The following is a 27,521-nucleotide window of genomic DNA, read 5'->3' as shown; positions in this document are numbered from 1 at the left end:
AAATGTGGATTTTCCTCAGTGTTCAAGTCTAGGATCTTTCTTAAGTTAATAAATGATGAGCAGATTTCTAAAACACAACAAAAAGCACCCCCTCCTCCCCCCCCCCCCCCCCCCGTTTCGGGAAACTAGTTTACGATGATTGGAGACAGGGAAGGTGCATCTCATTAGGTGGAACCACATGCAAGTGCTGTTGTGGAAGACACACTGTCAGTCACCAGCAATGCCATGTGGGTTGATCTAATGGATGGGCATTCGTGATGCTCAGCACACAAAGGTGGTAAAGAATTAGAAGAGGTAGCCCCTGGTTCAAGTCCCAGCTTCCCCACTGGCTTGCGGCCCTGGGCACGTTATTTCACCGTCCTGTAAGAAGCCTCGTTCTCTTCTGTAAAACCGGATCCTCAGAACATCAGTTTCCACCCAGACACCTGCTATGAGGGTGAGGTGAGGTGTCCATTGGATGCCTTTGCCCATGCCAAACCGCGAGAGTGAGGCCTGACCCTGCTTCTTAATGTCCAAGGGGCACGTCTCCAATCTTTAAGAGGAGGCTGGTCACACCTTGCTGGGAGGATTAATGACACAGTGTGCCTCAAGTGCTTGTCACTGGCAACCGGTGTCCTTCCTTGATACAAAAAAATAAGCAGGTGAGCCTGCCAAGGACGAGATAACCGCGGGCAAGCCTGGATACTCAACCTAATCCATCCTCTGTGATGGGGACGCTTCTCTCTGGCACAGCACCGGCCCTGGCGGCCTCCCTGACTCTCAGGAAGCTCAAATGACTTTCCCGACGGTGCCCATGAGCTGGACGGTGTGGTAAGCAGAGGTGTTATTCCTCTGATCGCTCTGCAGTCCTCCCAGTCCACAGGGCTACGACCTTTACGGAAAAGCTCCACCTAGCGGTTTTCTCACTGCCAAGGTCCAACTTTCCTTTCCAGATATTTTTTCACATATTTAAAAAAACAATTTGGATTAGTGACCAACATTTAAAAATGGAATGTTTCATATCACGATCTCCCCTATTTGCCAGTTACCAGCCACTCCAGGGCCTCAGCCATCCCCTTCACTCCCTCCCTTTCCTGCCTTACCCCTCCTCTCCACGTGAGTGCACATCCCCTCCCTTCCAGCCAGCTTTCCCCCTTGTCAATACTCCGCACTCCGGTCATAAATAACCAGTCCAGACGGGCCGTAGCACAGAGACAAACCCCACAGCACGCACCAGGGACTCTCTGGGAAGAATATATGGATCACTTAATGGCATTAAATAAAAATCATGGAAGAATTATAAGTGATTAAAAAATTAATTTGGGTCATCTCTTGGCAGGCTGCACAGTGTCTGGGAGATGGGAGACGGCTCCCCCCAGCCTCCACCTTCGCCAACACACACTTCCCGAGGTGGCCGGGCGCCCTCCCAAGCGGGGTGTGTGCGCCTCTGTAGCTATTTTCAGAACTGGCTCCACGAGAAAGCTCTGCAGGGATGGCGGCTGGAGCGGGGCAGGCCCTCTGCAGCAGGGAGCCTCTGCCGCCTTAATTAACAGGCAGTCTCTGGCCACCACCAAGCCAAAGAAAACATTTCCTCCTGACATGCATTTAAAAATTCATGGGGGCTCGCAAATAATTTTTAGAGCTTGATAAAATATTTAAGGAGAACCGCTGCTCCCTGAGTTTTGAGCGAGGATGAATCAAACCTATACTGCCTCCCACTTTGCACAAATTTAGTATTCACTCATGTATTTCCTCACGGAGAAGCGTTTCATGCCCAGCTCTCTGCTTGGCACGGGGGGATTTATTCCTCTTTCGTAGATAAAGACCAGCCAGACGCAGAGCAGCAGAAATGCCTTTCTTGGCATCAGCCTGGCTGGTCCAGGGTCCACAGCTCTAGGTCCCCTGGTCCCATGTTCCTTTTATAATTTTGTATGGGGTGGAAGAGGGGGAGACTTGTCTCCCTTCTTCCTACAGGACAAAGTAGAATAGCATGGTAGTGACCGCCTGTAGCTGGGAACCTGAAGCAGACATTTTCCATGGGGCAGTGTCAGCCCCAAGGGGGCAAAACAGTTTTTTTGGGGAGGGGGAGGCAAAAACTATGCTTTTGATGTGTAAAGCATGGCTCCACATACCCTCCTATCTAATAAAAGAGTAATATGCAAATTAACAATCACTCCACTATACCCACAAGACACACCCACCAACCAATCAGAAGTGAGTATGCAAATTAACCCAACCAAGATGGCTGCAGCCATGGAGCAAGCAAGAGGCTTGGGTTTACCCGGTATTGGAGGAAGCCAAGCTTTCTGCACACTCTGGCTTGTTTGCACCTTCACTCAAGATTACAAAGTTTTAATTATAGAAGATAAATAAATCCCAGATATCAGGGCCTCCACTTGAGTAGCCTGGGGACATGACCAGCCCGCAAACCACCACAGGCCCCTTGCCCAGGCTGCCCCATGCCCCAAGGGAACCCCCTCTCCCTCCCCCCCCCCCCCCAATCCAGGATATCCTGCAGGGCAAACCAGCTGGTCCCCACCCATGCACCAGGCCTCTAGCCTATCTAATAAAAGAGTAATATGCAAATTGACCATCAGTCCAACACAGAAGATGGCTGCCCCAATGTGGACACAAGATGGCCACCACAAGATGGCCAGCAGGAGAGGGCAGTTGGGAGGGACCAGGCCTGCAAGGGAGGGCAGTTGTGGGCGATCAGGCCAGCAGGGGAGGGCAGTTGGGAGGGACCAGGCCTGCAAGGGAGGGCAGTTGGAGGTGATCAAGCCTGCAGGGGAGGGCAATTAGAGATGACCAGGCCAGCAGAAGAAGAAAGTTGGGGGCAACTGGGGCTGCAGGGAAGGGCAGTTGGGGGGGGATCCAGGCCTGTAGGGAGAGCAGTTGGGGAGGATCAGGCCTGCAGGGGAGGGCAGTTAGAGGTGACCAGGCATGCAGGGGAAGGCAGTTAGGGGCAAACAGGCTGGCAGAAGAGCAGTTCGGCATCAATCAGGCTGGCAGGGGAGTGGTTAGGGGGTGATCAGGCTGGCAGTCAGAAGTGGTTAGGGGCAATCAGGAAGGCAGGCAGGCAAGCAGTTGAAAGCCAGCAGTTCTGGATTGTGAGAGGGATGTCTGACTGTCCGTTTAGGCCCGAGGGGTCCCAGATTGGAGAGGGTGCAGGCTGGGCTGAGGGACACACACCCCATGCATGAATTTCATGCACTGGACCTCTAGTAAGAACATAAAGACATTGATGTAACTCCTTTGTGGCCCTGGCCCCATGCCACGCACGCTTGGCCATGCTGGCTCCACAGGCAACGTTCGAGTTTGCTCTTTGCTGCTCTTTGGGCTCTAATCCCACTAGTTTTCCTTCAGCCCCACATGCAAGCTGTGCCCACCTCTTTTCCTGGCTGTGCACCTGCTCCTCTCTGGTCAGCACCCTTCCCTCTGCTTCCTGAGCCACCATCACCCACTCATCCTCAGGGCCAGTATCTGACCCCACACACTGCACCAAAGCCGTCCACCCAGCTCTTATATGTCCTCGGGGAACCCTGTACCTGTCCTTCCCAATGCCCTTTGCTGGATTTATCCAACTGCTTGATTAATCAGTGCCGGTCCTCACCTCTAGACTTGAAGTCCGTGAAGGCAGAGACCACATCTGTTCTTAGGCGCCACCTCATCCCCACGCCCACCGCGGTGCCAGGCACGGCCTGTCATTTGGGAGTTCCTTACAGCCGAGGTACTGGCCGTGGGACAGGGCCCAAGGGTTGCAGCATGCATCACTATGCTGCCCATCTGGTTCTTACGAGCATGACTCAGAGCGGCTTCTTCCAGTCCAGTCACAGGTGCAGCACCTCAGCCGCGTCACTTCACTCTGCCACTCGCTCGCTCAGCACTCACTGGCATCAGTCACAACATCTGCATCCCTTTCTTTTCACTCTGCCTTGTCCCACCTGCTCTACCCTACAGGACGATGACCTATGTGCACGGGACAATAGCCAGCATCCTATAATTAGGTGTTGGCTCTTGCCAGAGTCCTTTGGCTTGAAATAAAAGACAAAAGAGGGAGACAGAAACTACTGGTTTTGTGACCCTGAGCAGGTAAGGGCTCCCTCTCTCCAGCCTCAGTTCCCATGGTGTAAACTAAAGATAGGAACTGTACCAGCTAACACGTTTTTTGTGAAGATTACATTCAATACTGTAATAGAGTACTCAGTGAAGTGCATGGCTCAGGGTTAGCATGTGATAAACTTCGTATTCTTAAACGTGCCTGATGGTGTAGGCAGATGAAAGCTTTACACAGCAGAAGAGGCTATTGTGGCCCAAATACATGTTCAAAGGACATTAACCAAAGCTGCATTTATTGTGCACCCACCACAAGTCACTAGCCATACAGTCACTCACTGCCATCTTTATTAGCAATCATACAGGAAAAGGTGTTGATATGCCCATTTCCCTGAAGAGAAACAGGAAGTCACACAATGCCTGAGCGATGAATGGCAGTTACCCATAGATCTGTGCTTCTCCACATCTCCGCTCCCAACTCCACAAGTCCGGGGCCCCTCTGAACAGGAAGCAAGCGAAGTTCCCTGTGTCCTCCGATGCAGAGGAGCAGCCAATAGCAACACAGATGCCCTTCAGTTCCTTTCATGATCAACAGAGAACATTCAAGGCAGAGTTTGCCAACAGAGCTGTCGAGGCAGAAGGCTGCCAAGGCCTGCCAAGAGCAGGGCTCCAGCCACCTCATTTTCCTCAATGGCAAACAAGAACTCCCTTCGCCCCTGCTTTTATTTCTGTGTCCCCCCAAAGTATGCCCATGGCAGCTGCTTTTTTTTTGCAGACCTTCTAGGAAGCAAAACAATCACACTATTGAATGCTGACACCCCCTTCCTAATTAACATGCAGAAACATGCACCCCTCAGGGCCAGTCTGAAATGTCGCCCTGGCACCGCACTTCACGCCGAGGGAAGCCCTGGGCATTGCTCACAGGGCACACCGGCCTCCGCTGCCCAGAGGCATTTGTCCAACAGGCGTGTTGGGGATCTCCCCCATGGAGCAGTCCACCCCTGTAAACTTTCTCCCAGAGAAGTCCACAGGAGGGCTGAGCAGCAACCTGTCTTGCTGAGCAAAAATGGCAGCAGGAAAAAAAAAACAAAAACAAACAAACAAAAAAAACAACACACACACACACACACACACACACACACACAGGAAAGTAAGACAAGAGGGCGATGGTGTAACTGACTTAATCGCAACCACCATATCCAATAAATGAGCTCAGTGCCTAACAAGAAAGCCAGGCCAAAGGAACAGACACAGTCACCCTCGTCCTCTTTGCCTTGCTTGATGTTGATTCTGTCTGGTGATAGGAAGAGAAGTTGGTCCCAATTGGAAAGCGGAGCTCAATGTTGAGTTCTATGTCTTGTGAGGGGTGATAGTTGGGAAGGGCCTTGGCTCTTTTGGGGTGTATGGAAGTGTTGGCACTGTAGCTGGGGGGTAGGGGAGTAGGGGCTGGGCAGTTTCATCCAGGAGCCCTGGCCCCCCCTCAGCACACCTGGCCTCCTTCAGTGTTTCTGATCTCAGCAAATGGCAGCAGCACATCCAAGTGTGTAAGAAAGAAACGAGAAGTCATGCTAGCAGGGTTATCATCATCTTGCTTCTTTCCCTCCTTTTTTATGATAATAAGCACTTCACCAAGTCCAGCTTTTCAATCACATAAGTACCTCTGTACTTAAGGACTCATTACCACCACCACTACCACCACCAATGTAGTCCAATACTAACAACTAGGGTTTCCAGATAAAATGTGAGATAAAGTGCCAAGTAGGGAATTCGCCATAACTCCTTGCTGTGAAATCCAGGGAAAATTGTGGCTGACACAGAAGGCTATGGGACTCCCAGGCATTCGTCTTAATGGGCCCCTGCACACACACACTTACTGGTTGGTGGACTCACTAGCTCTGGGCTCCAGTACTGGGGCAGCAGCTAGAAAGGTGCCTGAAATATATGGGGAGCCCTAGCCAGTTTGGATCAGCGGATAGAGCAACAGGAGGGCACATGCATCCTACACAAGGGACACTCCTGGAGCACCAGGCCCACGTGACCAGGGAGACTGCCTATTGGACCCCACAGGGCACCAACTACATAAGGCCACTCTACCAAGACTGGGAGACACAACAGCTCTACCTAATACATAGAAACAGACACATGGAGGCAGCCAAAATGAGGAGACAAAGAAACATGTTCCAAACAAAAGAGAACTTGAAAAAAAAAAAAAAAAGAACAAAACAAAATGGAGACCAACAGTCTACCAGATGCAGAGTTTAAAAAACACTGCTTATAAGGATGCTCAGTGCTCTTAGGAGGAAAGCAGAATTAGAGAGTGAGAACTTCAATAAAAAGATACACAGCATAAATATGAAGATAGAAAACATAAAAATAACTAGCCAGAAATGAAGAGTACAATAACTGAAATGAAGAATACATTATAAAAAATCAACACCAGAGTAGATATAGCAGAGGATTAGAATCACCAATTTGGAAGATAAAAAAGCAGAAAATACCCAATCAGAAAAGAAACAAACAAACAAAACACAACAAAATAAATAAGCACTTCCCCCCCGCCGCTGCCAAGGGGAACAGTGTAAGGGGCCTCTGGGACAACATCAAACATATCAACATTCTCAACACTGGGTACCAGAAGAAGAGAGAGCAAGGAATTGAAAACCCATTTGAAGAAATAATGACGGAAAACATCCTTAACCTGCCAAATGATATAGACATATAAGCCCAAGAAGTGCAGAGAGTCCTAAACAAGATGAATCCAAAGAGGCCCACACCAAGGCACATCGTAATTAAAATGCCAAAGGTTAAAGACAGAGAAAAACTTAAAAAGTAGTGATTTACCTAAAAAGGAGCTATCATAAACTGTCAGCTGATTTCTCAACAGAAACTTAGCAGGACAGAAGGGAAGGCATGAAATACATTACTTCACCCAGCAAAGCTCTCATTTAGAATTGAGGGAGTGATAAAGAGCTTGCCAACAAGAAAAGGCTAAGGAGTTCATCACCACCAACCAGTATTATATGAAATGTTAAAGGATCTTCTTTAAGAAGGAAAGAAGATACAAAAAACAGATAATAAAATGTCAAAAACGACATGGCTATCAACAATGCCTTTAAATGTAAATTGATTACATGCTCCAATCTGAAGACAGGTGACTGAATGGACGAGAAAACGAGACCTTTACATATGCTGCCTGTAAGAGACTCATTTCAGATTCAAAGACACACAGTCTGAAAGTATAGGGATGGAAAAAGTTATTTCATGAAAATGTAAACAAATAAAAAAGCTGGGGAGCAATATTTATATCAGACAAAACAGGCTTTAAAACAAAGGCTATAAAAAGAGATAAAGACCCATCAATTCTACTTTTAGCTATTTATCTGAAGAAACCTAAAGCATTAATTTGAAAAGATGTATGCATGCCTATGTTCACTGCATTATTTACAACTAAAGGCCCAGTACATGAAAATTCATGCACTGGAGGTGGGGAGGGGGGTGTCCCTCAGCCGAGCCTGCCCCCTCTCATAGTCCGGGAGCCCTCAGGGGCGGGAAGCTACCCTGCGGTTAGGGGAAGACAACACCTCTGTCACACCTCTGCTGTCGCCACTGTCGGCAATGCAAGCTTCAGCTGGCCCTGGTTACCTGCGCTTCAGGTGACCCTGGAGGGCTGGGCAGTCTACATCCGATGTTTGCTAATGTGTGTGGGGGGGAGGGGTGGGAGATAGAGGAGCTGGGTGAAGTAGGTGAAGGGACTGAAGAGTACAAATTGGTGGTTATAAAATAGTCACGGGCATGCAGACTGCAGTGTAAGGAATACAGTCAATGATATTGTACTAGTTATTTATGGTGTCAGATGGGTATTGATTTATCAGGGTGATCACTGGTGTAAGTCATGTACATGGCTAATAACTATGTTGTACACCTGACACTAATATACAACTATGTCAACAATATGTCAACTGTAATGGAAAAATAAAAAAGTTATTCTAAAAAAGGTAACTGGCATCTCTGAGCCTGACGTTCCTTTGTGAAGTGGAGGTGAATTAGAACTACCTTGTGGGATGGTTGGGCAATTGAGCGAGCTAGTGAGCGTCACACACTTGAACAGCACCCAGCACCCAGTGCACACGGGGTGTCTGATAAATAACTGGAAAGCATCAGCTCCTTTGAAGACAGAGCTGCTTTAGTCTTCTGACCCGGACATCACTCCCTGGGGCTCAGGCCAGTGACCCAAAGTAAATGCTCAGTAGATAATGGCTGAAACGAACTGTCCGTGTGTAAAAGGGCTCCTTTAAAACTAGACTGCCCGACACTCAGGTGAAACAGTGCAGCGAGCTATTTATGCAGGGATGCTCACCGTAATATTGAGTACAAAAACACCTAAGTGTCCATCTACTTACTATATGGCAACTGGTTAAATAAATTACGAATATGCATTCACAGTGGAGCATTAATAAAAAAATAAAGTGGCACGGTATGGGATAACATGGAAAGATCTCTAAGACACCTAAGAGTGAAGGGCAAGAACAGAGTGAAATGAACAAGAACCCACATGCACATGTCATTTATGTGAGTTCTCTGAAACTCTGTAACAGTGGCTGCCTACAGGGAGGAAAGGAAGCAACCTGGACTTGAACCTTTTTAAGTTCTTTACCACAGGAAGTATTCCATCAGGCACATTTATTATGCTTACTCAAAAACGATTCAGTGTTGTGTGTTGTTGCAATATAGTTTTCCTCTCTGGAACCAGGACAAGCTGCGAGAAAAACAGCTTGAGCAGGGAGAGCGGTGGTGAGCACCTGGGAAGGAAGGAAGGCAGTTTTACCGGCAGATCTGCCAGCTCACTGAGGTGGCCACTGAGGACCAGTCATGTGTGTAAATAAACAGTATCCAGGCCAATGCTGATGGAGAACTTATATGTGTCAGACACCATGCTCAGCCTTTCCAAGTAGTATCCCATTCCATCCTACCTATGAGGAGGCACGGTTACTATCCTCATTTTTCCAAAGAGAAATGGAGACATGAGCGTCAGGCAACTCGCAGGAGGGCGCAGGGCTCAGCCACAGAAAGGCTGAGATCCAAACTCAGCGCAGCCTGAGTGCCTGTACGTACAGCACACAGTAGGTGCCTTGAGAGGTGGTCCAGCGGGGGGAAGGGCAAAGGCAGAGGAGGCTCTCAAAAATCTACCCAGCCCCATCTTATCACACCACCTGGCATTTAATAAAATCTGCGCTGTGCTTTCAGCTGGTAAGAGTCAACATCAAAGACTTCGGCTAGTTCTAAAAATTATGAGCCACCTCACATGGTAAGGAAATTACAGAGCCAAAAGGTCAAACGCTAAAGAACACTGCCGTCAAATGCCTTCAAAACGGAACAGATTAATCTTGGGCAGAAGAAAATTTCAACTCCAAAACAACTAAGCAACATTCCCAGAAAGACCGGGCCATGGGAGGTGATGAGGTATTTTTTGAAAAACCTTTCTCTGTTGCCACATACCAGCAGATTGTGCTAACAATGTTTTAGTTATATCTAGGGAATTCCTTTGGAGGTTTCCAGGAAAGAGTGTGGGGTGTGAAAGTCACACTGAGTTGGGTTTGGTTCCTGGCTCTAGTATTCTGGCACCAGCTCTCCAACCTTGCAAAGCTCAACCTGGGAGACGTTCCTAGGGGCTACCTGGCCTCAGCATCCCGTCTACGGCATGGTGGTAATAGTGACTTTGGCCAAGCAGTCAAGTTAAGTGGGAAAGCACAGTGATCCCACCTGTGTACCCGCAACAGAAACACCTCAGTAAAATGAGTTTCTTTTCCCTTCTTCTCAGACCAGTTGTCCAGCCCACATGCTTTTCCTTTTCAATTCCACACTCTGGCTTTGCACAACCACTCTCTCACCCTTAACCTCTCCAAAAAGGCAAATGGATGTCTCTAGTTTTTATTTTAGGGGACTCTAGTTCCCCAGGAGGGCATAATGACTAATATTAGAAAAGGACTATTCACTTGCTGCTAACCAGGCGGAGTCACATTTGCTCTGTCCTCAGCCTTGCATTTTTAACTAGACGCACATCTCTGAGACAGCGAGTGGAAGAGGCTCCAGTACTTCTCCCGCCCTCGCCTCACTCGAGTCCTTAATGAACCCTTCTTGCTTCGGGCTCTCTGAGATTCCTTCCTCAGCCCCAAACCACCAGGAAAGTAAGACAATTGATCATTAGCAATACTCAAAGGAAATATTCCTGAGTTCACCATCAGGAATTTGATTATCATCTTAACACTGTCCAGCGTATACTCACAATTTTGAAATGAGCAGCAGGCACAGAGAATATAAAGCCAGGATCAGCACCCAGACTCATGGTCACCCCTTAACGGACAGCCTGGAACAGAGGCCACTCTCACGGCAAAGCTACACAGTCCCTAACAAAAGTCAGCTTCAGACTGACCCTTTGTTTTTAAGTCGAATCTACTGAAAATACCCCAGTAATTGTCCAATAAACCCAAATGTTCAGAGTTCATAAAGACATACCATAATAATTTGACCTAGTTAATAGCATATTATATCCTCCTGTCTCAAACAGTAACACTCAGAAGAGCAATCAAGCAGTAATATCGCTTTCAGAAAATGTAAGTTTAATTTCCCCCCACATTTGGTTTTGACCTTGCAATCTCACTCATGGTATCTCATCCTACAGATATGATTCCACTTGTGTGAAATGGTTTATCTTCACACTATTCAATGCAATAGTATTCTGAAATATTAAAAATATTTATCAAAGGGAGCAGGTTAAATAGTTATGGTATGCTCACACAAAAAGAGCATATAGCCACTTAAAAAAGAAAAGAAGAAGTGCTCTGGTATTGAACTGCAAAGACTGTAAGACACACTGTTGAATAAACTATTCAACAGCGTGTCTTACACTCTTTGCAGTTTGACTACCTGTTGTGTAAAACGGGGAAGAAATAAGAACACACACATAAAACACACACATGTATTACACACACATATTTACATAAAGAAATTTCAGAACAGTAATCAGAAACTAATAACATTAGTGGTAGTATTGGAAGGAGAAAGAAATGAAAATTAGGCAGGTGATAATTGGTATATGGAAGAGATTAATGAATATTTTAAATATTTTTCTTTATGAGCCATGTAAATGTATTATCTACCTGAAAAATACATTAAAATTAATTAATAGTAAAAATGACATTCCATTCCTTCCCGTCAAGATGAAAACAACACCCCCTAGAGATCCCATTTGTGACTGATTCAGTCTTCTTCCCCTTCCTTCCAATACCTCACAGGCCCATATTGATAAACAAAACACACCTATTTAAATTAATAAATTAAATTGGAAAACTTGTAGAAGAAGAATATGCCACAAAAGCTACTTTTAAAGAGCTACACAAAGCCTGTTCCTCGTAGTTTATTGCTCACAGGAGGGTGACCTGCAGCCTCCTGGGGCTGTGCAGACTCGCTAGTTCACATGGCACTTCTGCCCGGACGGCCCGGGTCCCGGGGGCGGGAGGAGCAGCGTCCTCCTGCCGGGAGCAGCTCACCTTCATAGGTGCCGACCTCCAGGAGAGTCCCGCTCTGCTCGAGGTCCAAGAACTCCTTCACAGTCAGGAAGCTGTAGTCCACGCCGGGCACTTCTCCTTCCCTGGGCGAGCGGGTTGTGCCTGCAGCAGACAAGACAAAGGCACAAGAAACCATCACTCAGCGAGGACAGGAAGCGCCACATCCAGGTGTAATTAAAATAACCTGTTCAGTCAGCCGGCGTGCCTGAGACTCCAAGGCTGATCTGCCCAGGCAGGGACCTGGGAAGACAACTTCTTTCTAACAGTGGAGCGGCCCCACCTCCACCCTCCCTGCCTGGGACTCTCACACAGGAGCAGGAGACAGACAAGCACAGCCAGGTAGCCCGGGGAGAGCTTTATCCTTTTAAGAATGCACTGAATGAAGAAGGGGGGCTGGGTTTTGCACAGAAAGCATTCATAATCAGCAGCTTTGAGGATTCCGATAAATACTAACGCATTATCCACCTTAAGCGCAAAGCCTCGGAGGTTTATGTTTTTATCACAGGCCTTGAGATTCTTGTGTTCCTTTGTACATCTGGCAAGTTCCAATGTAATGAGCCCTTTGCAGGAAATGACCCCCACCACATAAACACAACTCTGGGGACTTACGATTGCCCAGGATCTGCAGTTGGCTATCTCCCAGGGACAGAATAATGCGGCTGCTCTCCATGTAATTAATATGTTGGGTAAAAAGAGGCCATCCAGAGTTCTGATTTGAGAGAAAGGACACTGCATTTTGCTAAAAAATTCTCCCCCTGATTCAAGCTGGTTATTCTCACAATAACTAACAAATAGAACAATGCCTCTTATGAAATAACCACATCAAGCCTCTAAGTCAGTGGTCGGCAAACTCATTAGTCAACAGAGCCAAATATCAACAGTTCAACGATTGAAATTTCTTTTGAGAGCCAAATTTTTTAAACTTAAACTTCTAATGCCACCTCTTCAAAATAGACCCACCCAGGCAGTGGTATTTTGTGGAAGAGCCACCCTCGAGGGGCCAAAGAGCCGCAGCTTGCCAACCACGACCCTAGAGGATGCGAGTCACCAGCTCAGGTGCTGGCTGTGGGCCTATCATCTTAGTTGAAGCTCAACAAAGCAACGTGGAGATGTGTGGTTTATACCTAAGCCAGGAAAAGGAAATAAAGCAAGATGCAATTATGTTTTATACATAAGCCAGGAAAAGAAAATAAAGCAAGATGCAATTATGCAGTGTGTACCAGGAACCCATACAATATATTATGAAAGACCAAAAAAAGCAAATCTCATGTTTTTGGCTCCCACTTTCAAGTTAGGGGATGTAGCTGACATGGCTCATTCTGAGAGGCCTTGTCACTCACGCTGCTTAACAGATCAGTGTTTTCTTATACCACGAGCAGGGATTATCCCTAGTCCTAGGAATGTGAAAGCAACTAAATAACCAACTGCATGCACCCCGTGGTTCACATGTTCCCAGGACAGTGCAGTCTCTGATCACATGTGATTGATCATATTCACACGCATGCAGTGCTATCCAGAATGTCCTTCATTTAAAAAAAACCACACGTCTGCATGTTTTACTCAAGATAAGTGCATTGTTATATGAGCCCAGTTTTCCTAATAAATCTGAGTGTTTTGAATAGCTGTGAGTTTTCCATAGGGTGATTATATTACCAATCTTTGCTTATCACCCAGCATGCTGCAGCTGTCTGGTAGAGCAGCCTGCTTGTGGCGTACCCAGAAGTCCACTCTTGTACTGTTTCCTAGTTTGTCTCATTTCTGGCTCCCCTGGCATACAATGACAAGTCCCTTGAGGGAGCTTACAACTTTTCCATTTATAACTCCTGTCAGGCCCACAGCAGGCACTCCAGAAACACCAGAATACCTCATGGTGTTGACAAGCAGAGATCTGGAGTGAGCAATGGATTGATTCATGGTCATGCTCCCCAGGTTGTGGTGTTGAGCAAGTTCCTTAGCTCCTGTTATTTTTCAGTTTCCTCATCTGCAAATAGAACCTCCACCATAGATCTGTTGTGTATATTGCATGGGATGATCCTTTTAGAGGACTTAGCTCAATAATTCTTAGCAGATATTATCTAACCTAATAATAGAGTAATATACAAATTAACTATCACTCCGCTACACCAGCCACGCCCACTAGACAATCAGAGCGAGTATGCAAATAAACCAAACCAAGATGGCTACAGACAGAGAGAGCAGGAGGGAGGCTTGGGTTTCCCAGGCAACAGAGGCAGCCAAGTTTCCACCTGCAAACCACCACAGGCCCCTCGCTCAGGCTGCCCCACGCCCCAAGGGAACCTCCACCCTGATCCGGGATACCCTTCAGGGCAAATCAGCTGACCCTCACCCATGCACCGGGCCTCTATCTTATCTAATAAAAGAGTAATATGCAGATTGACCATCACTCCAACACACAATAGCTGCCCCCATGTGGTCAAAGATGGCCAGCAGGGAAGGGCAGTTGGGAGGCACCAGGCCTGTAAGGGAGGGCAGTTGGAGGCCATCAACCCTGCAGGGGAGGGAAGTTGGGGGCAAACAGGCTGGCAGGGGAGCAGTTAGACATCAATCGGGCTGGCATGGGAGTGGTTAGGGGGTGATCAGTCTGATAGGCAGAAGTGGTTAGGGGCAATCAGGAAGGAAGGCAGGCAGGCAAGCAGTTGTGAGCCAGAAGTCCTGGACTGTGAGAGGGATGTCCGACTGCCAGTTAATGAGCAGTCGGACATCCCTTGAGGGGTCCCAGATAGGAGAGGGTGCAGGCTGGGCTGAGGGACATCCTGCCTCATGCACAAATTTCATGCACCGGGCCTTTAGTAGTTTATAAACAATAACATAATTATTGTTACAATGAAATGAGTTAATAAAATCTTGTAGTTCAAATGATTTATACATTTACCATTACATAGATTCTTACATTCCATTTAGTTAATGAATTAGAGACTCCAGGCAAGAATTTGTGCACCAGTGTAGTCCCTCTGCCTGGCCTGTGGGATCTGGCCAAAACCAGCTCTCTGACATCCCCCAAGGGGTCCCAGATTGTGAGAGGGTGCAGGCCAGGTTGAGGGACCTCACCAGTGCACAACTGGTGCTGGGGAGGGACATGAGAGGTTGGCCAGCCAGGTAGGCACCACAAGACCATGGATATCTCCCAGGGACAGAATAATGCATCTCCATCCCACCTTGCTCAGTCCCGATCAGTTGGACCCCAGCAGCAAGCTAATCTACCAGTTGGAGTATCTGCCCTCTGGTGGTCAGTACATGTCACAGCGAGTGGTTGAGTGGCCTTAGCATATCATTAGCATATTACGCTTTGATTGGTTGACCAGCTGAGTGGATAACCAGACACTTAGCACATTAGGCTTTTATTATATAGGATATTTACTGAGGACCCAATAGATGCCAGGCACTAAATTAGGGCCTGGGAAACATTCATGAACAAGACAAAGCCCCTACTTTAATGGAACTTATATTTTACTATGAAAGATAGAAAACAACAATGTATGTGAAGAGATACAGCATTTAATTTCAAGAGGGAATGAGTCTTTTGTGGGAAACATAGGTTAAAGCATTAGAAAGTGTCTCAGAGCAACATAAGTGAAAGGGCTTGGAAGTGTCTTGGAGGAAGGAGGGAGGGTGAGAAGGAGAGAAGCTACTTTAGATTGGTGATGAGGAAAGGTGGCTAAGAAGGTGCCATCAAAACCGAGAGCCCTGCGAAGGTGATGATGGGAAGAGCATTCGCAGAGGGGTTCAGGCTCAGGTCTTTGATGTGGCAATAGGGTTGGCATGTTGTGGGTAGGGCAAGGAGGCTGGAGAAACTGCAGCAGAGCAGTGAAAAAGAGGTTGGAAATGAAAATGAAAGTGAGGGGACAGGTTCCGTAAGCCACAGAAGACACTCCCTGCTTTATTCTAAGGGTGTGGGAAGATGAGCAATGCCATGATTCATTTTTCAAGGAGCATCTGGCTCTTCAGAGTTGAACAGGCCATGGACAGAGTAGCAGGGGTCCCAAACAGGTGCCGTGACAGTGTCCATGTGAGAGAACTCAGGGCAAGGATAAGAACACCAGGAAGAAGGTGGAAAGAAGCAATCAGATTTTTATCACAAATCACTGAGCATCTTGTTTTTTTCTTTCTTAAATCCTCACCTGAGGACATGCTTAGAGAGGAAGGAGGGGACACATTGATCTCAGAGAGCAACATAGTTTGGTTGCCTCTCATACGTTTCCTGACCGGGGATCCAACCCATGAGCTGGGCATGTGCCCTTGACTGGGAATCAAACCAGCCACAGGACAATGCTCAAGCAACTGAGGCACTCCAGCGGGAAATCGTTGATGTAGTCCACAGCACAGATGTATTAAAAGTATGTCAACTCATTGGGCTGTGCTTGGTCTATATTTTTTAGACACAACTTGCTGATGGAGTGGACATGATACTGCTGTAATTAGCCAATTATTGACAATAGGAAAGGAGCAAAGAGAAGGCCAGATATTGTAGGCATGTCACTTGGGCAGCTTCACCAGGAAGCTACAATTCTGCACTCCCCAGGATACGCCCACCCATTCCCTGCAGATCACTGGGGAAAGGGGTCCGCAAAGGGGAGATAAACACATGCCCTGTGAAGTTGGGGTGACAGGAAAAGTACTTGTCTGTCAGTCAAACCTGGGGAAAGAGATGCCCTGATACATGCATCTGGGATACATAATCCCCTAAACCCATAGTCAGCAAACTTCAGCTCACGAGCCACATGCAGCTCTTTGGCCCTTTGAGTGTGGCTCTTCCACAAAATACCACGGACTGGGTGAGTCTATTTTGAAGAAGTGGCGTTAGAAGAAATTTAAAAAATTTGGCTCTCAAAAGAAATTTCAATCGTTGTACTGTTGATATTTGGCTCTGTTGACTGAGTTTGTCGACCACCGCCCTAAACAAAAGAATCCTCTCTCCTGTTGCACTGGACTCTTGGCTCCTAAGGTCCTTTGGCTCCCGCTCCCTTGCATTCATCCATAACTTTTCCACAGCGGGTGGCCCTGTGTACCCCACATGCAGTGGGTGATGGGCCGCAGCAGGGAGCACAGCTGAGCTGGTCTGATGCAGGATGGGACACTGGTCTGATAAAAGAACAGAAGCTCTGGACACAACGTTGACTTTATCCCTACTGAAGCCCCAGCTGTACTTCTATGACTGGACAAAGGGAAATGGAATTTTGGAAACTCAGGGATTAAAACTATGCAAATGAAAATCACCCACCCTGCCGTGCGAGTCTTAAGAAAATTCTTTCCTCAGAATATTGCAAGAATTCCCATGAGCCACAGGTTGGTAGGGCCCACTACCCCTCACACTTCCACCAGCAACAGATGAAGTGTGTCAGGAAAACAGAATAAAGACCAACATTTAACGTTTTGACCTGGGCACATGGGTGGTACCATTTATAAAGATCAAGAAGGCTGGGGAGGTGATTTTTAGGGAAAAAGAACTGAAGAGTTTACTCCTAGAGAGATAAAGTGGGAGATGCTTATTAGACACCTAGGTGCAGAGTGTGGACACGTGGTTACATAAATCTCAGTGTCAGATTGGGACATAAAGGTTGGGACATAAACGTGGGAGTGATACTGAAAGGCAAGAGCCAGAACGGGCTGAGCTAGGGAGAGAGCGTAGACAAAGCAGCAGGGAGTCTGGGTGGAGCACTAGCACCCAGTGACGTAGTGCCTGGGAGAGAAGGAGGGTCCTCAGTGGGACTGGGAGGCAGCAGTCAGCCAGGAGGAGGTGAGATGCTGGAGCCGGAGAAGGGCTTGTTCGGCCAGCTGCTGGGGAAACGCGGACAGCCGACATCGTGGTAGGACATTCCAGGCAGCGTAAGAATAGAATCTCTTTGAAACTTGCTGTGAAAGGATCTGCTCCAAATATGTTCTGTATGTTGCCATTAATTGGAGCCATCCGCCCACCCCACCCCCACCAAAGAGGAGCATAAATAAAACCAAACAAAAGACTCCTTGGGTTTTGAAAGTCTCCCAAATGCAGGCAATGGGGTGGCTGTTTTCCCTCCTTCCGCAGCTATCTCATCTTCGCCGTTTCTTTCAGCCATGTTTTCAGAAACAACCTCCCAGGTTTACTTTAAAGACAACAATCACCTTTGGGTCTTAATTTCCTGAAAGGACTAAAAAAAAAAAAAAAATGATAAACTTGACAAATGCCACATTTTAGAGGAAAAAGGAAGCTAGCAGGTTCCCTTTCCCCCATGCAAATCAATATGCGGAGCCAGAGGCAGGGAGTGTGGGCGGGGCAGTCCCCACCCACTAAACCTTCAGGGTTTTCCGCCCAGACAAACCCTCCCCTCCTAGGGAGCAGGAGGTGCCCTCCCAGTCACCCTCTAGCGGGCCTGGGTCTGCGCAAGCAGACCGGCTCCATTCAGTGACGGAGAAAGGGTGGGCAGGGCCCCGCCTCCTCCTTTCTTCCCCAGAATGACAGGCTGCTGCTGGACACACGCCTGGCAGATGGCATTTCAAAGGGTTTTCAGGAGCCATCTGGGGTGGGCACAATTATTGCAAACCATGCTTCTAACAAAGCCAGAAGGGTTATTTCCTGGCAGAAGAGAAGTAAAACAAATTCTATCGTGTTTCTCAGGGACAGCATATTTAAAAAAAAAAAAATCGCCAGGCTGACAAACGGGTTTTCTGCAGCCTACAACTCTGCCTTCTGTTCATCGAGCGAGACACTGGCCCGTGGTCTCTGGTGGTGATTAGCTTTAAGCAAACACAGTGCCCACCTCCCACTTTCAAAAACAGAAAGACTATCAAGCAGTAGAAGAAGAAGAACTTCCCTTTATTGGATGCTTCCTTGTGTCTCTCCTAGGCGAGGTGGTAGCACTTAATCAGGGCTATTGTACTTAATCTTCACAAGACAGACAGAAGTACCAGGTAAAGGTTTCCATTTATAGTTTAGCAAGCTGAGTCAGAGGAGTCGCCTTGCCTAAGGTCACATGACCTGAGTGTAGGTATTTTGACTTTGGCATCCCTCATTCCAAACCATCGCTATCCAGTGGAACTTTCCGCCACAATAGGAACGGTCCCCCTCTGCGCCCCCTAACATGGTAGCCACTAGCCACGCGTGGCCGTGTGTAAGTGCCAGTGTGACTGGGGAACTGAGTTTTAAGAAGTTTACATTTAAAGGGCACACGTGGCTAGGGGCAATCGGACTGACCAGCTCAGCTCGAAACCCTAAGAGCACCTAAGCTGCGCCCACTGCACTGAGTCTGGTTCATTGCCGCCAAAGCTCTTCTGCTCTCAGAGTGACAGCAAGGGCCACACTTGCATTAAACAGCAGACATCTCCTACTCACACCGGAAAGCCTTCCTTTAAAAACTTAGATGCACTGAAAAATGATCTAGGCTAGCTCTGCTTTGTGCTAAAAATCATATTGGGTTCCTATTGCTATGGTCTCTTGAGAAAAACCTCCTTAGATGTGTGTGACAGCATTGTTTGCGGAAAACAACAACAAGAGCAGCCTCCCAAACAAAACATCCGGGTGCCCGAGCATACAGGAGAGACTGAACGACAGACGGAGAGGAAACCAGACGTGACCTTCCTTGTCATCCACTCGCAACCACGGCTACAGAACGGAAACCAGGTACAGGGCTCATCGGATCTCTTGTTCCAGAAATATCCAGGTCAGGAAACAAAAACATCCTGAGGCGAGACACTGGCACGCCATGCCTACAGCCACACATCTGACACCCCCGGTTTCCGGGCAGGTGCCTGGCCAAACTGTGTCGAGGCCAGACTGCTTCTAACAGAGGAGCCGCTACCCTAAGACTAAGCTGCTAACGCTCACTGATCTTGCCAGATGCTTCATAATCTGGTCCTGCTGATCAAAACTCAGCAACAGCCCTCAACAATTCTGGTTACCTCAGCTACCTCCAGGTGAATAAAAAGCCATCGTTTTCTCTAATAAAACAGTGCTTGTGTTGCCTGAAATTGGTGAGATACCCAGGAGAGCCCCGGGCCGTTCATCCTTTATTGACGGAGAGGAAGGAGGTAGAACGTGGCATTCCCTCAGTTACCCACTCGACAACTACTGCTGTATGGCAGGAACTTACCCTCCCTTCAAAACAAGCTGCTTTTTAAAATATATACAGTCATGTAAAAAGAGGAGACACTTAACTGCCACACACCGATTAGTATGGATTTTTTAAAATTGATTTTTAAAGAGAGTGGAAGGGAGAGGGAGAAACACCGATGTGAGAGAGAAACATGTATCGGCTGCCTCCGGCATGCTCCCCACTGGGGATGGAGCCCACAATCCAGGCATGTGGCCTGGCTGGGAACCCAAAGGGCTCACTTTTGGTGCTCGGGACGACACCCAACAACTGGACCACACCAGCCTGGGCAGGATGGATTCTGAAAAAGTCTTACAAATACCACATGCTAGCAGAAAAATGGGGTAACTGGAGCTCCATTATATACATGTTGGCAAAAATGTAAAATGGAACAGCCTCTGGGAAAAAAACTTGGGCAGTTTGCTAAAAAGTTAAACATCATTTTACCAAATGACCCAACAATCACACTCCTAGATATTTACCCTAGAAAACTGAAAACTTAAGTTTACACAAAAACCTGCATACAAATGTTTCTAGCGACTTTATGCATCATCACTCAAAACTGAAGAGCAGCCTAAATGATCCCTGGTTGGTGAATGGTTCATCCCTACAACGAATATCCCTCAGCAAATGGCAGCCCACAGCACATGGCGAACCTAGAATACAGCTGAGGGAAAGGAAAGCCAGGCGCAAGAGGCTGCACGCGGAGAGAGCCGGGCTGGCGGGTAAAGGCTGCCAGCTGTGGGCTGGATGGAGGTGACCTTGCAGGGGCAGCGTGCAGGGACGGGGAGGCAGCTGTGCTGAGTCCTGATTGCAGGTGAGAGAGGTGGAGGCTGAAGGGCTGTCATTTCTAAAACCCCCAGAACTGGACACCGAAGGGAGAATTTCACTGCTTATACTTTTTTTTGTAAGGAAACACTTAGCATTAGGTGAAGTGAGGAGTCAGTTTTGGCTTGCCACAAACAGTAACTAAACGGAAATGCAATAACGATAAAATAAAGCTGTTCCACTTTGCCTGGGGCCTAAGGCTGCATTCTCTGATGCCAAAGGGAAACTGACAAATAGCAGAAAGGTGTTATTCCTATCAGTGCCACCTGAGACTTTCTCCGGAACACAGTTAGCAGGACTTTAGAAATTACCAAGGAAACCAGCTACTCGCTGTTGGACTGAATGCCCAAGCAGCACCTCAAATGCGGCTCATCACCTCGCTCCTCCCAATCCAACCCCAAGGTGAGCACCACGCCAGCTCGGCTCTGCCTCTTGGGAAAACAGCACAGAGTAGGGGGTGGGGAGTGGGGGCAGAGGTGGCCTTCAGCTGTGGAGCTGGATAAACCTAGTTTCCAAGTCCAATTCCACCACTGACCTCCGTAAAGAATGTAGGTTACTAAAGTTTCTCAATCTCAGTTTCTTCACAGACAGGTAAAGATGGAAATAATAAAAACATCTACAGCTCAGGGCTCTGTGCAGGCGTCCAATCAGGCCCCAGCGATGCAGGCCCCATCAGCGTCCAGCATGTAGGTCAGCATCCGAAACAAACAAGCAGCTGATTCGGTTGCCTTGGAAACTGGGATGTGGATTTCCACAACACTCTCGGAGATATGGTCCTGGAGAAAAGCCTCTATGCTCATGACGTAGCTCCATTAAGTGTCATTTTGTATTCATGCAAGATATCCTCAGAGCCAAACCTGCATCATTCTTTGGATGCTGGCCCTCAGTTCACCAAACTTCTGTTCTCTGGCTAGTGTTCCTGCCTGTGTACTATTTCAAGCCTCACTGTTTCCGAAGAGAAAGGAGGGAACATACACACTACAGCTAAGCAACCGTTTCCCAAAGCGGAAGTCCCAACTCCGTGGCTCCCGTGAAGGATCTTGTCTTCTTCTCATCCTCCCAGACGTGCAAACCTCACAGCACGTGCCCCCGCACACTCCCCTCCGCCAATAGGTGCCTTTTCCTCAGGGAGCCTGACCATCCATCAAGATAAGGAAGTAAATCTCCTTATTCCCAAAACAGATCTGGGAACAGGGTGTCCACAGAGACTGAACACTGACCACAGGAGCAGCTTTTCTCCGGTGGCCTCACTGCAGCAGCAGGTGGAGCTGCGAGCATGTGCGCTGCGGGTCATCTTCCTGGATTTTTAATAAAATGTGCTCATGTTTACCGAAGCCTCTGTGTTAACATGAAGTGCCCATAGGGAGCAGAGGAGGGATCCTCCAGACCTCTTCTCCTAAGAGAGGGTGCCTGTGCCTACACAAGTCCACTGGCTCCTTGCTTGTGTCCTTTCATAGCCACATTTCTTGGAAGGGGGGGTTTGGCCCTGGCCCGTGCGGCTCAGCTGGTTGGAGCAACATCCCACACACCGAAATGTCTCAGTTTCTGTTCCCTGTAGGGAGGCAGCTGACCGATGTTTCCCACACTGATGCCAATGTCTCTGTCTCTCTCTTCCTTTCTCTTTAAAATGGAAATATATCCTCAGGTGACGATTTAACAACAAGAGGGGTGGGGTATTGGGACTGACTGTCTATCATTGTGAGGCATAACAGGGACACTTGGAAGGCATTCAAGGCGAGGGTGAGAAGAGCTAAAGACAGAGGAAGCACGAGGCTCAGCCCTAATATGACGGTTGAAAGCATCCCCTCATTAAAGAACACAGAGCAACACTATTATTAATAACTACTATTGACTGGACATTTACTATGTGCAACTGCTAAGCAACCCTCAGATGACAGTATCCTGACGCTTGGCAGCGTTAAGATCTTTAGAATTACCCACTTCCCAGTGCATGCTCCCTCTCCTATTCTAACACTACTTCTCAAGGGCCTATCGTGCATGTGTCACATACTGTGTAAGGTGGTGGGGGGTGAGCAAGACAGGGGCAGGCCCCTCTCTGAGAAAGCTTAACATTTCTGTGAGGAGGATAAGAGCAAGTCATCACAATAACCAACAACAAGTGACAGGATGTAGAGACTCCAGAAGGCTCTTGGGCTCTTATCAAAGGGACCTAACGGTGAGAAGATGCAGGCATGAGAGGAAAACAACGCAAAGAACACGTCACTGGGGCAACAGGAGAGAGCTGGGCACGGTGGTCAGGGAGCCACGGAAAGGGCTGGGGGTTTGCTGTGGCTCAAACTGAGTGTGTATGGGGTTGGGGGATGGAAGGGGGACAATGGGGAGGCAGTGAAACCCCAAACACTGCTGCTCTCAGATGCGACAGCTGTGTTACTCGGGATGGCCACAGGAATGAATGCTCTTCAAACTGTCAGTGCCGCTGAGCATCACACACATGCGCGCACACATGCACCAGCTGTGCTGTTTCCAGCAGAACAAAGCCAAGAAGGTAAGGTCCTTGTCTTCAAAGAGCTCGGGATCTACTGGGCCTGTGTCCAATCAGAATGGATGCCTTGTTATAAATGGAAAAGCAACTAAAGGGGCATGACTGATTAAATAAAAAGAAACAAAGCAGGGGGACCTAATCCCAGCGGCGCTGGGACCAACGCTTTGAAGCTGCTCTTTGCTGCTCCGAACAGGCAGATCCACCAATGGCCTCCTTTCTTCACTTCCAAGGGCTTGGCCTGGGACGGAGGCTTGTCTCTGGGTCAGCCTGACGGGGTTACAGAGAGTGTTTCCTGAAGACGTTAGATGAAGTCCACGGAGAGGAGTTCACCCTCCCGGTGAGGATGGGCATCAACCAACCCATAGGGCTTCCACAGGAGAAGGCAGAGGAGGGCTCTGCTCTCTACTCTCTGCCTGCTCCCAGCCTCCTGCCCTCAGGCAGCCTGGCTCCTGGGTCTGGGCTTTGAGACTCAGACCACGACCTGCACCATCGCTCTCCCGCGTCTCCAATAGGGCCTTCGGCTTCCATAACCAAGGGAGCCAATCCCTGTCATCAAGCACTCACTCACTCAGTCACTCCATCGCTCTCTCTCTACATATGTGCACGCACACCCTCCTGGTCCTGTTTCTCTGGAGAACCTTGGCTAATCCACAGGCAACAGAAATTAATGCTTTGAGGAACACGACTTTGACTAACTTGGCATTCCCTGTCTCCAAAGCACCAATCCTCATAACCAAGGTCAAGGCCCTACAGTCTGCCCTCCCTACTAGACAGTCACACAGAATATTCAGTAGATACATGTGTCATGAGTGGAATACTACCAAGCTGCCCAACAGCGGGCGTGTACAGACAGTTATTTCACTCCAGCTACAACTCATACGCTTGGGATCATGGGACCTTTCAGTTTCCACCTTGCCTGGAGGACCACTACGTGCCGGAGGCACAGAAATCTCACTCACCAATCTCATCCACATCACTTGAAATAGGGACGGGCTTGGCATGTACTCCATGGTGCTCATGATTCGGAAAAGTGCCCTGGATATCAGAGATGGCAGGCATCTGACCTGGTGCTCAGCTTCTCTCTGAGCAACGGCGGCCACTTAGGGTGAAGAGAAAGCAGCTCTGAGTGGCAGATCCAAGTGAATCAGGTAGTTCATTAGGAACGGCTCAAATTGGCCACATCCTTTTCGTGGAGGCCGATTGTCCTTTGTTATTACAAGACATTTGAACATGCTACCTTGTAGGGGATCCACCCAATGACTGCTGAGTGAATCACGTTACGATACAAAGCAAGGGAGTATATTTCCCTGTGAAAGTCTTTGTTTGGCAAATGGCTCCCCAAGATGAACCAAGGTAGCAACTCAAATGGCAGGGACTGGAGGAGGAAGAATCAGGTTCCAGCTTCAACTCGGCACCAAGTTCATGACGTCACTGACCTTGGGCAGTTTCTTTTTTAGGTACTCAAAGTCCTTATCATGAAACAGAAAGAGTAACCATTGCCCCAATTATATCACAGAACGATCATGAGATAACAAATGGACTCCCCCAGAAGGATGCAAATTACCTGGTAAATTTAGGGCATGTGAAAATTTGTTGGTAACAAAAAAAAAATATGTATCTAGGCCAACATTTATACTTTATCTGTTATCTCAGTCCTGGTAATACACCTTGAAGTAGGTACCTTTACTACCCCCCACTTCACAGGTAAGAACACATGCAGAGAGATTAGATGACTTACTCAGCTAGTAAGGGGCAGAGCTAGGATTTGAACTCAGGATTTCACAGCCACATAGCAGTGAAAGCTCCTGTACCCAGAGAAGACACTGGAATGGGGGAACAAATTGGTGGTGTGGTGGGAGTGGGGGAGGGGGGGGGCAGCTGAGTCTCTACAGCTCTGCACTTGAGAGTAAGTCATCACTGTCCTCATCAAAGGAGGATGAGGCTGAGGGCTCAGGAGCTGCCCCACCACCTCTCAGCTGGAATAAAGAGGTGAAGTAGGCCAGAGTCCATTGACCAGGAAAGTCAAGGAATCTCTTGCCCTTGACTCTTAACCACTCTTCCTCTTGTATGTGGGGAGCAAACCCTGGCACACACAAATGCATGGACACCCTGCATTCATGGAAAACAGGAAAGTGAAAATTCTCAAGCTGTCATTGATTCATTTCAAACATTCAGCATTCAAAAAAAAAAAAAAAAAAAAGGATAAAAGTCTCCAACACTAGAGACATGGTTTTCAACAATCAACTTCTGAGGAGGGTTATCTTGAAGCAGTTTTGCGCAGAAAGGAATCTGGGAAACCAGCAATGCCGTGTCCAATACCACAGGCCGCCCTGATAAAGCGGTGCTAGTTCTCAGACGAACTTCTCCAGTTGGGCAGGTAATCCTTTCCACTCTTTCTGAGTTCAAGACAGTAATTGATTGTATAAAACTGATTCCAATGATTTCAACTAGATAATTCCAAAAAGCGTGTGAGCCTAAATAATTATTTTGGTGAGAAGCTATAATTAATTAAGAAAATCAAGTTTCCACAAATTAGTTGACTGCAAATCCAATGTTGAATGTTTCTAAGGCAGCTCTCTTTCTTTAGCTTAAAAAAAATCAAAAGTGGACCAGCTGACGGGGTTCAGTGGTTGAATGTTGACCTATGAACCAGGAGGTCAGGGTTCGATTCTCCGGCAAGGGCACATGACTGGGTTGTGGGCTCAATCCCAAGTGTGGGGCATGCAGGAGGCAGCCGATGAGTGATTCTCTCTCATCACTGATGTTTCTATTTCTCTCTCCCTCTCACTTCTTCTCTAAAATCAATAAAAATACATTTTTAAAAAATCAATAGTGACTATAAATGGGTCCGTAGCTTCTCTTGGGGGTTCTGAGCATGTTCTGAAATCAGACAGTTGCAGTGGTTGCACTGCTCCAGAAATATAACACAAATACTGAACTGTGCACTCTAAAGGGGGGAATTTTATAGAATGGGCATTACATGTCAATAAAGCTGTTAAAAATAACATCAAACTAGAGAAATGCAGAGGTAAACAGAAATAAGTCTCTGTCTTCAAGTCTGTCATAATTTAATAGAAAAACTGTTACATTTCCATGAATAGTCCAGGTTCATGATATGATTCATTCTTCACCAATTCAGTAGCTGACTCCATTAGTTCTCCCAATACAGTATATAACCCAAGAACAGAAATTACTGGCCATGCTGTTATTCTCCTAAAATCGCAAGGTTCTGGAGTTCTTCTAGAATGAAATCATTATAAGAATCTAACTTCAGATTTGTTGAGGTCCAATTCCAGCTCTGATGTTTACAAAGTGTGCAACCGTAGCCAACTGGAACATTTTAGGCACCAGTTCCTCATCTTTAAAATGGGAGTACAGTGACACCTGCCTCATAAGGCTGTGTAAGGATTGTAAAAACAACACACATAACATGCTTGGCCTCATCATGATACGCATTCAATGAACATTAGCTGTCAGCATTACCACCAGCACACACACTCTGCTTTTAAAAGGGAAAGACAGAAAAGAAGCTAGCATCATTTATTATACTGCTACTGTAATGTGCAGGCTTCCCATATATATTGCCTCATTCAATGCTCCCAGGAGAGGCATTTTTTTCCTCTACCATCACAAATTTTTCTCTTCTTAATCACTATTTTTAAAAGCTTTTCACGCAAATGTGCACGACTCCCAACCAAAATTCTCTGGGTTATCATTTGATAAGAAATCACAAAATCAACACATCCTGTGATTACCATAACTTTAGTTGACCATTTGTTATTAAGCACTAGCGTCTACCTACTAGCGTCGAAAAGGACTGTCTGCTGGAATACAGTGCCCGAATGTGAGGATTGCAAGTCCCCTAATTTCATGTGATCATGTGATTCTTCATGATTACCATCCGAAGGAATGGATGTGATACATATTTATTCAACAAACACTATGTGGCTGGATACAAAGGGAGAAATCAATTTACACCCAACACTACGACAATGGAATCACAGGAACGAGTCAAGATGAATACAGGAAAAAGGGAGTTGGTGTTGATTCCACGCAGACACTGGTTCTCCGCTGGCCTGGGCATGATAGTTCTTAAAGCCTTCTCATGCAACCCCGGGCAGATTTAATTTTGGTTCCCGTCATGTACAATGTGCTGCCCAAAGTAAACGAAAGGAATGCTGTGTGATGTGTATATTTAGCCTGCACTAAGGAAAGTTATACTACTGCACTGCTTATGTTTCCTCACCGAGTACTACTGCTTTTAGAGTATGAAAAAAACCTGCGGGAACAGTATAATTTTGAGGGTTCTAGTTCAGCATATGTTAAAGAGAATAAAAACTGGATATTTTTTTCCATTTTTAAACGTGTGCTTTTTCTTTCTTTTTTTTAAATACAGCATTCACCCTGAAAAAGCTCTATTGGCTCCAAAAACTAACATTTAAAAAGTATCTTATGCCGAAACCGTTTAGCTCAGTGGATAGAGCGTCAGCCTGCGGACTGAAAGGT

The 27,521-nt window shown here is 47.2% G+C and overlaps 1 protein-coding gene across 19 annotated transcripts in view; it reads right to left on the bottom strand.

Annotated features, from left to right (window-relative positions):
• MAGI1 (membrane associated guanylate kinase, WW and PDZ domain containing 1) overlaps positions 1-27,521 on the bottom strand; it is a 518,034-nt gene that overhangs the window by 98,784 nt on the left and 391,729 nt on the right. For all 19 annotated transcript variants that reach the window (XM_084902660.1, XM_084902672.1, XM_084902676.1 and 16 more), the window contains exon 3: positions 11,583-11,702. In XM_084902660.1, coding sequence (XP_084758786.1) covers positions 11,583-11,702 — 120 coding nt within the window. The remainder of the gene's footprint in view (positions 1-11,582; positions 11,703-27,521) is intronic.

This window comes from Pipistrellus hanaki (genome assembly GCF_964339955.1).
Source record: "Pipistrellus hanaki genome assembly, chromosome: 13".
Classification (NCBI taxonomy): Eukaryota; Metazoa; Chordata; class Mammalia; order Chiroptera; family Vespertilionidae; genus Pipistrellus; species Pipistrellus hanaki.
Note: the sequence above shows the minus strand (reverse complement) of the source record. Positions and strands in the feature narration are given on the sequence as shown.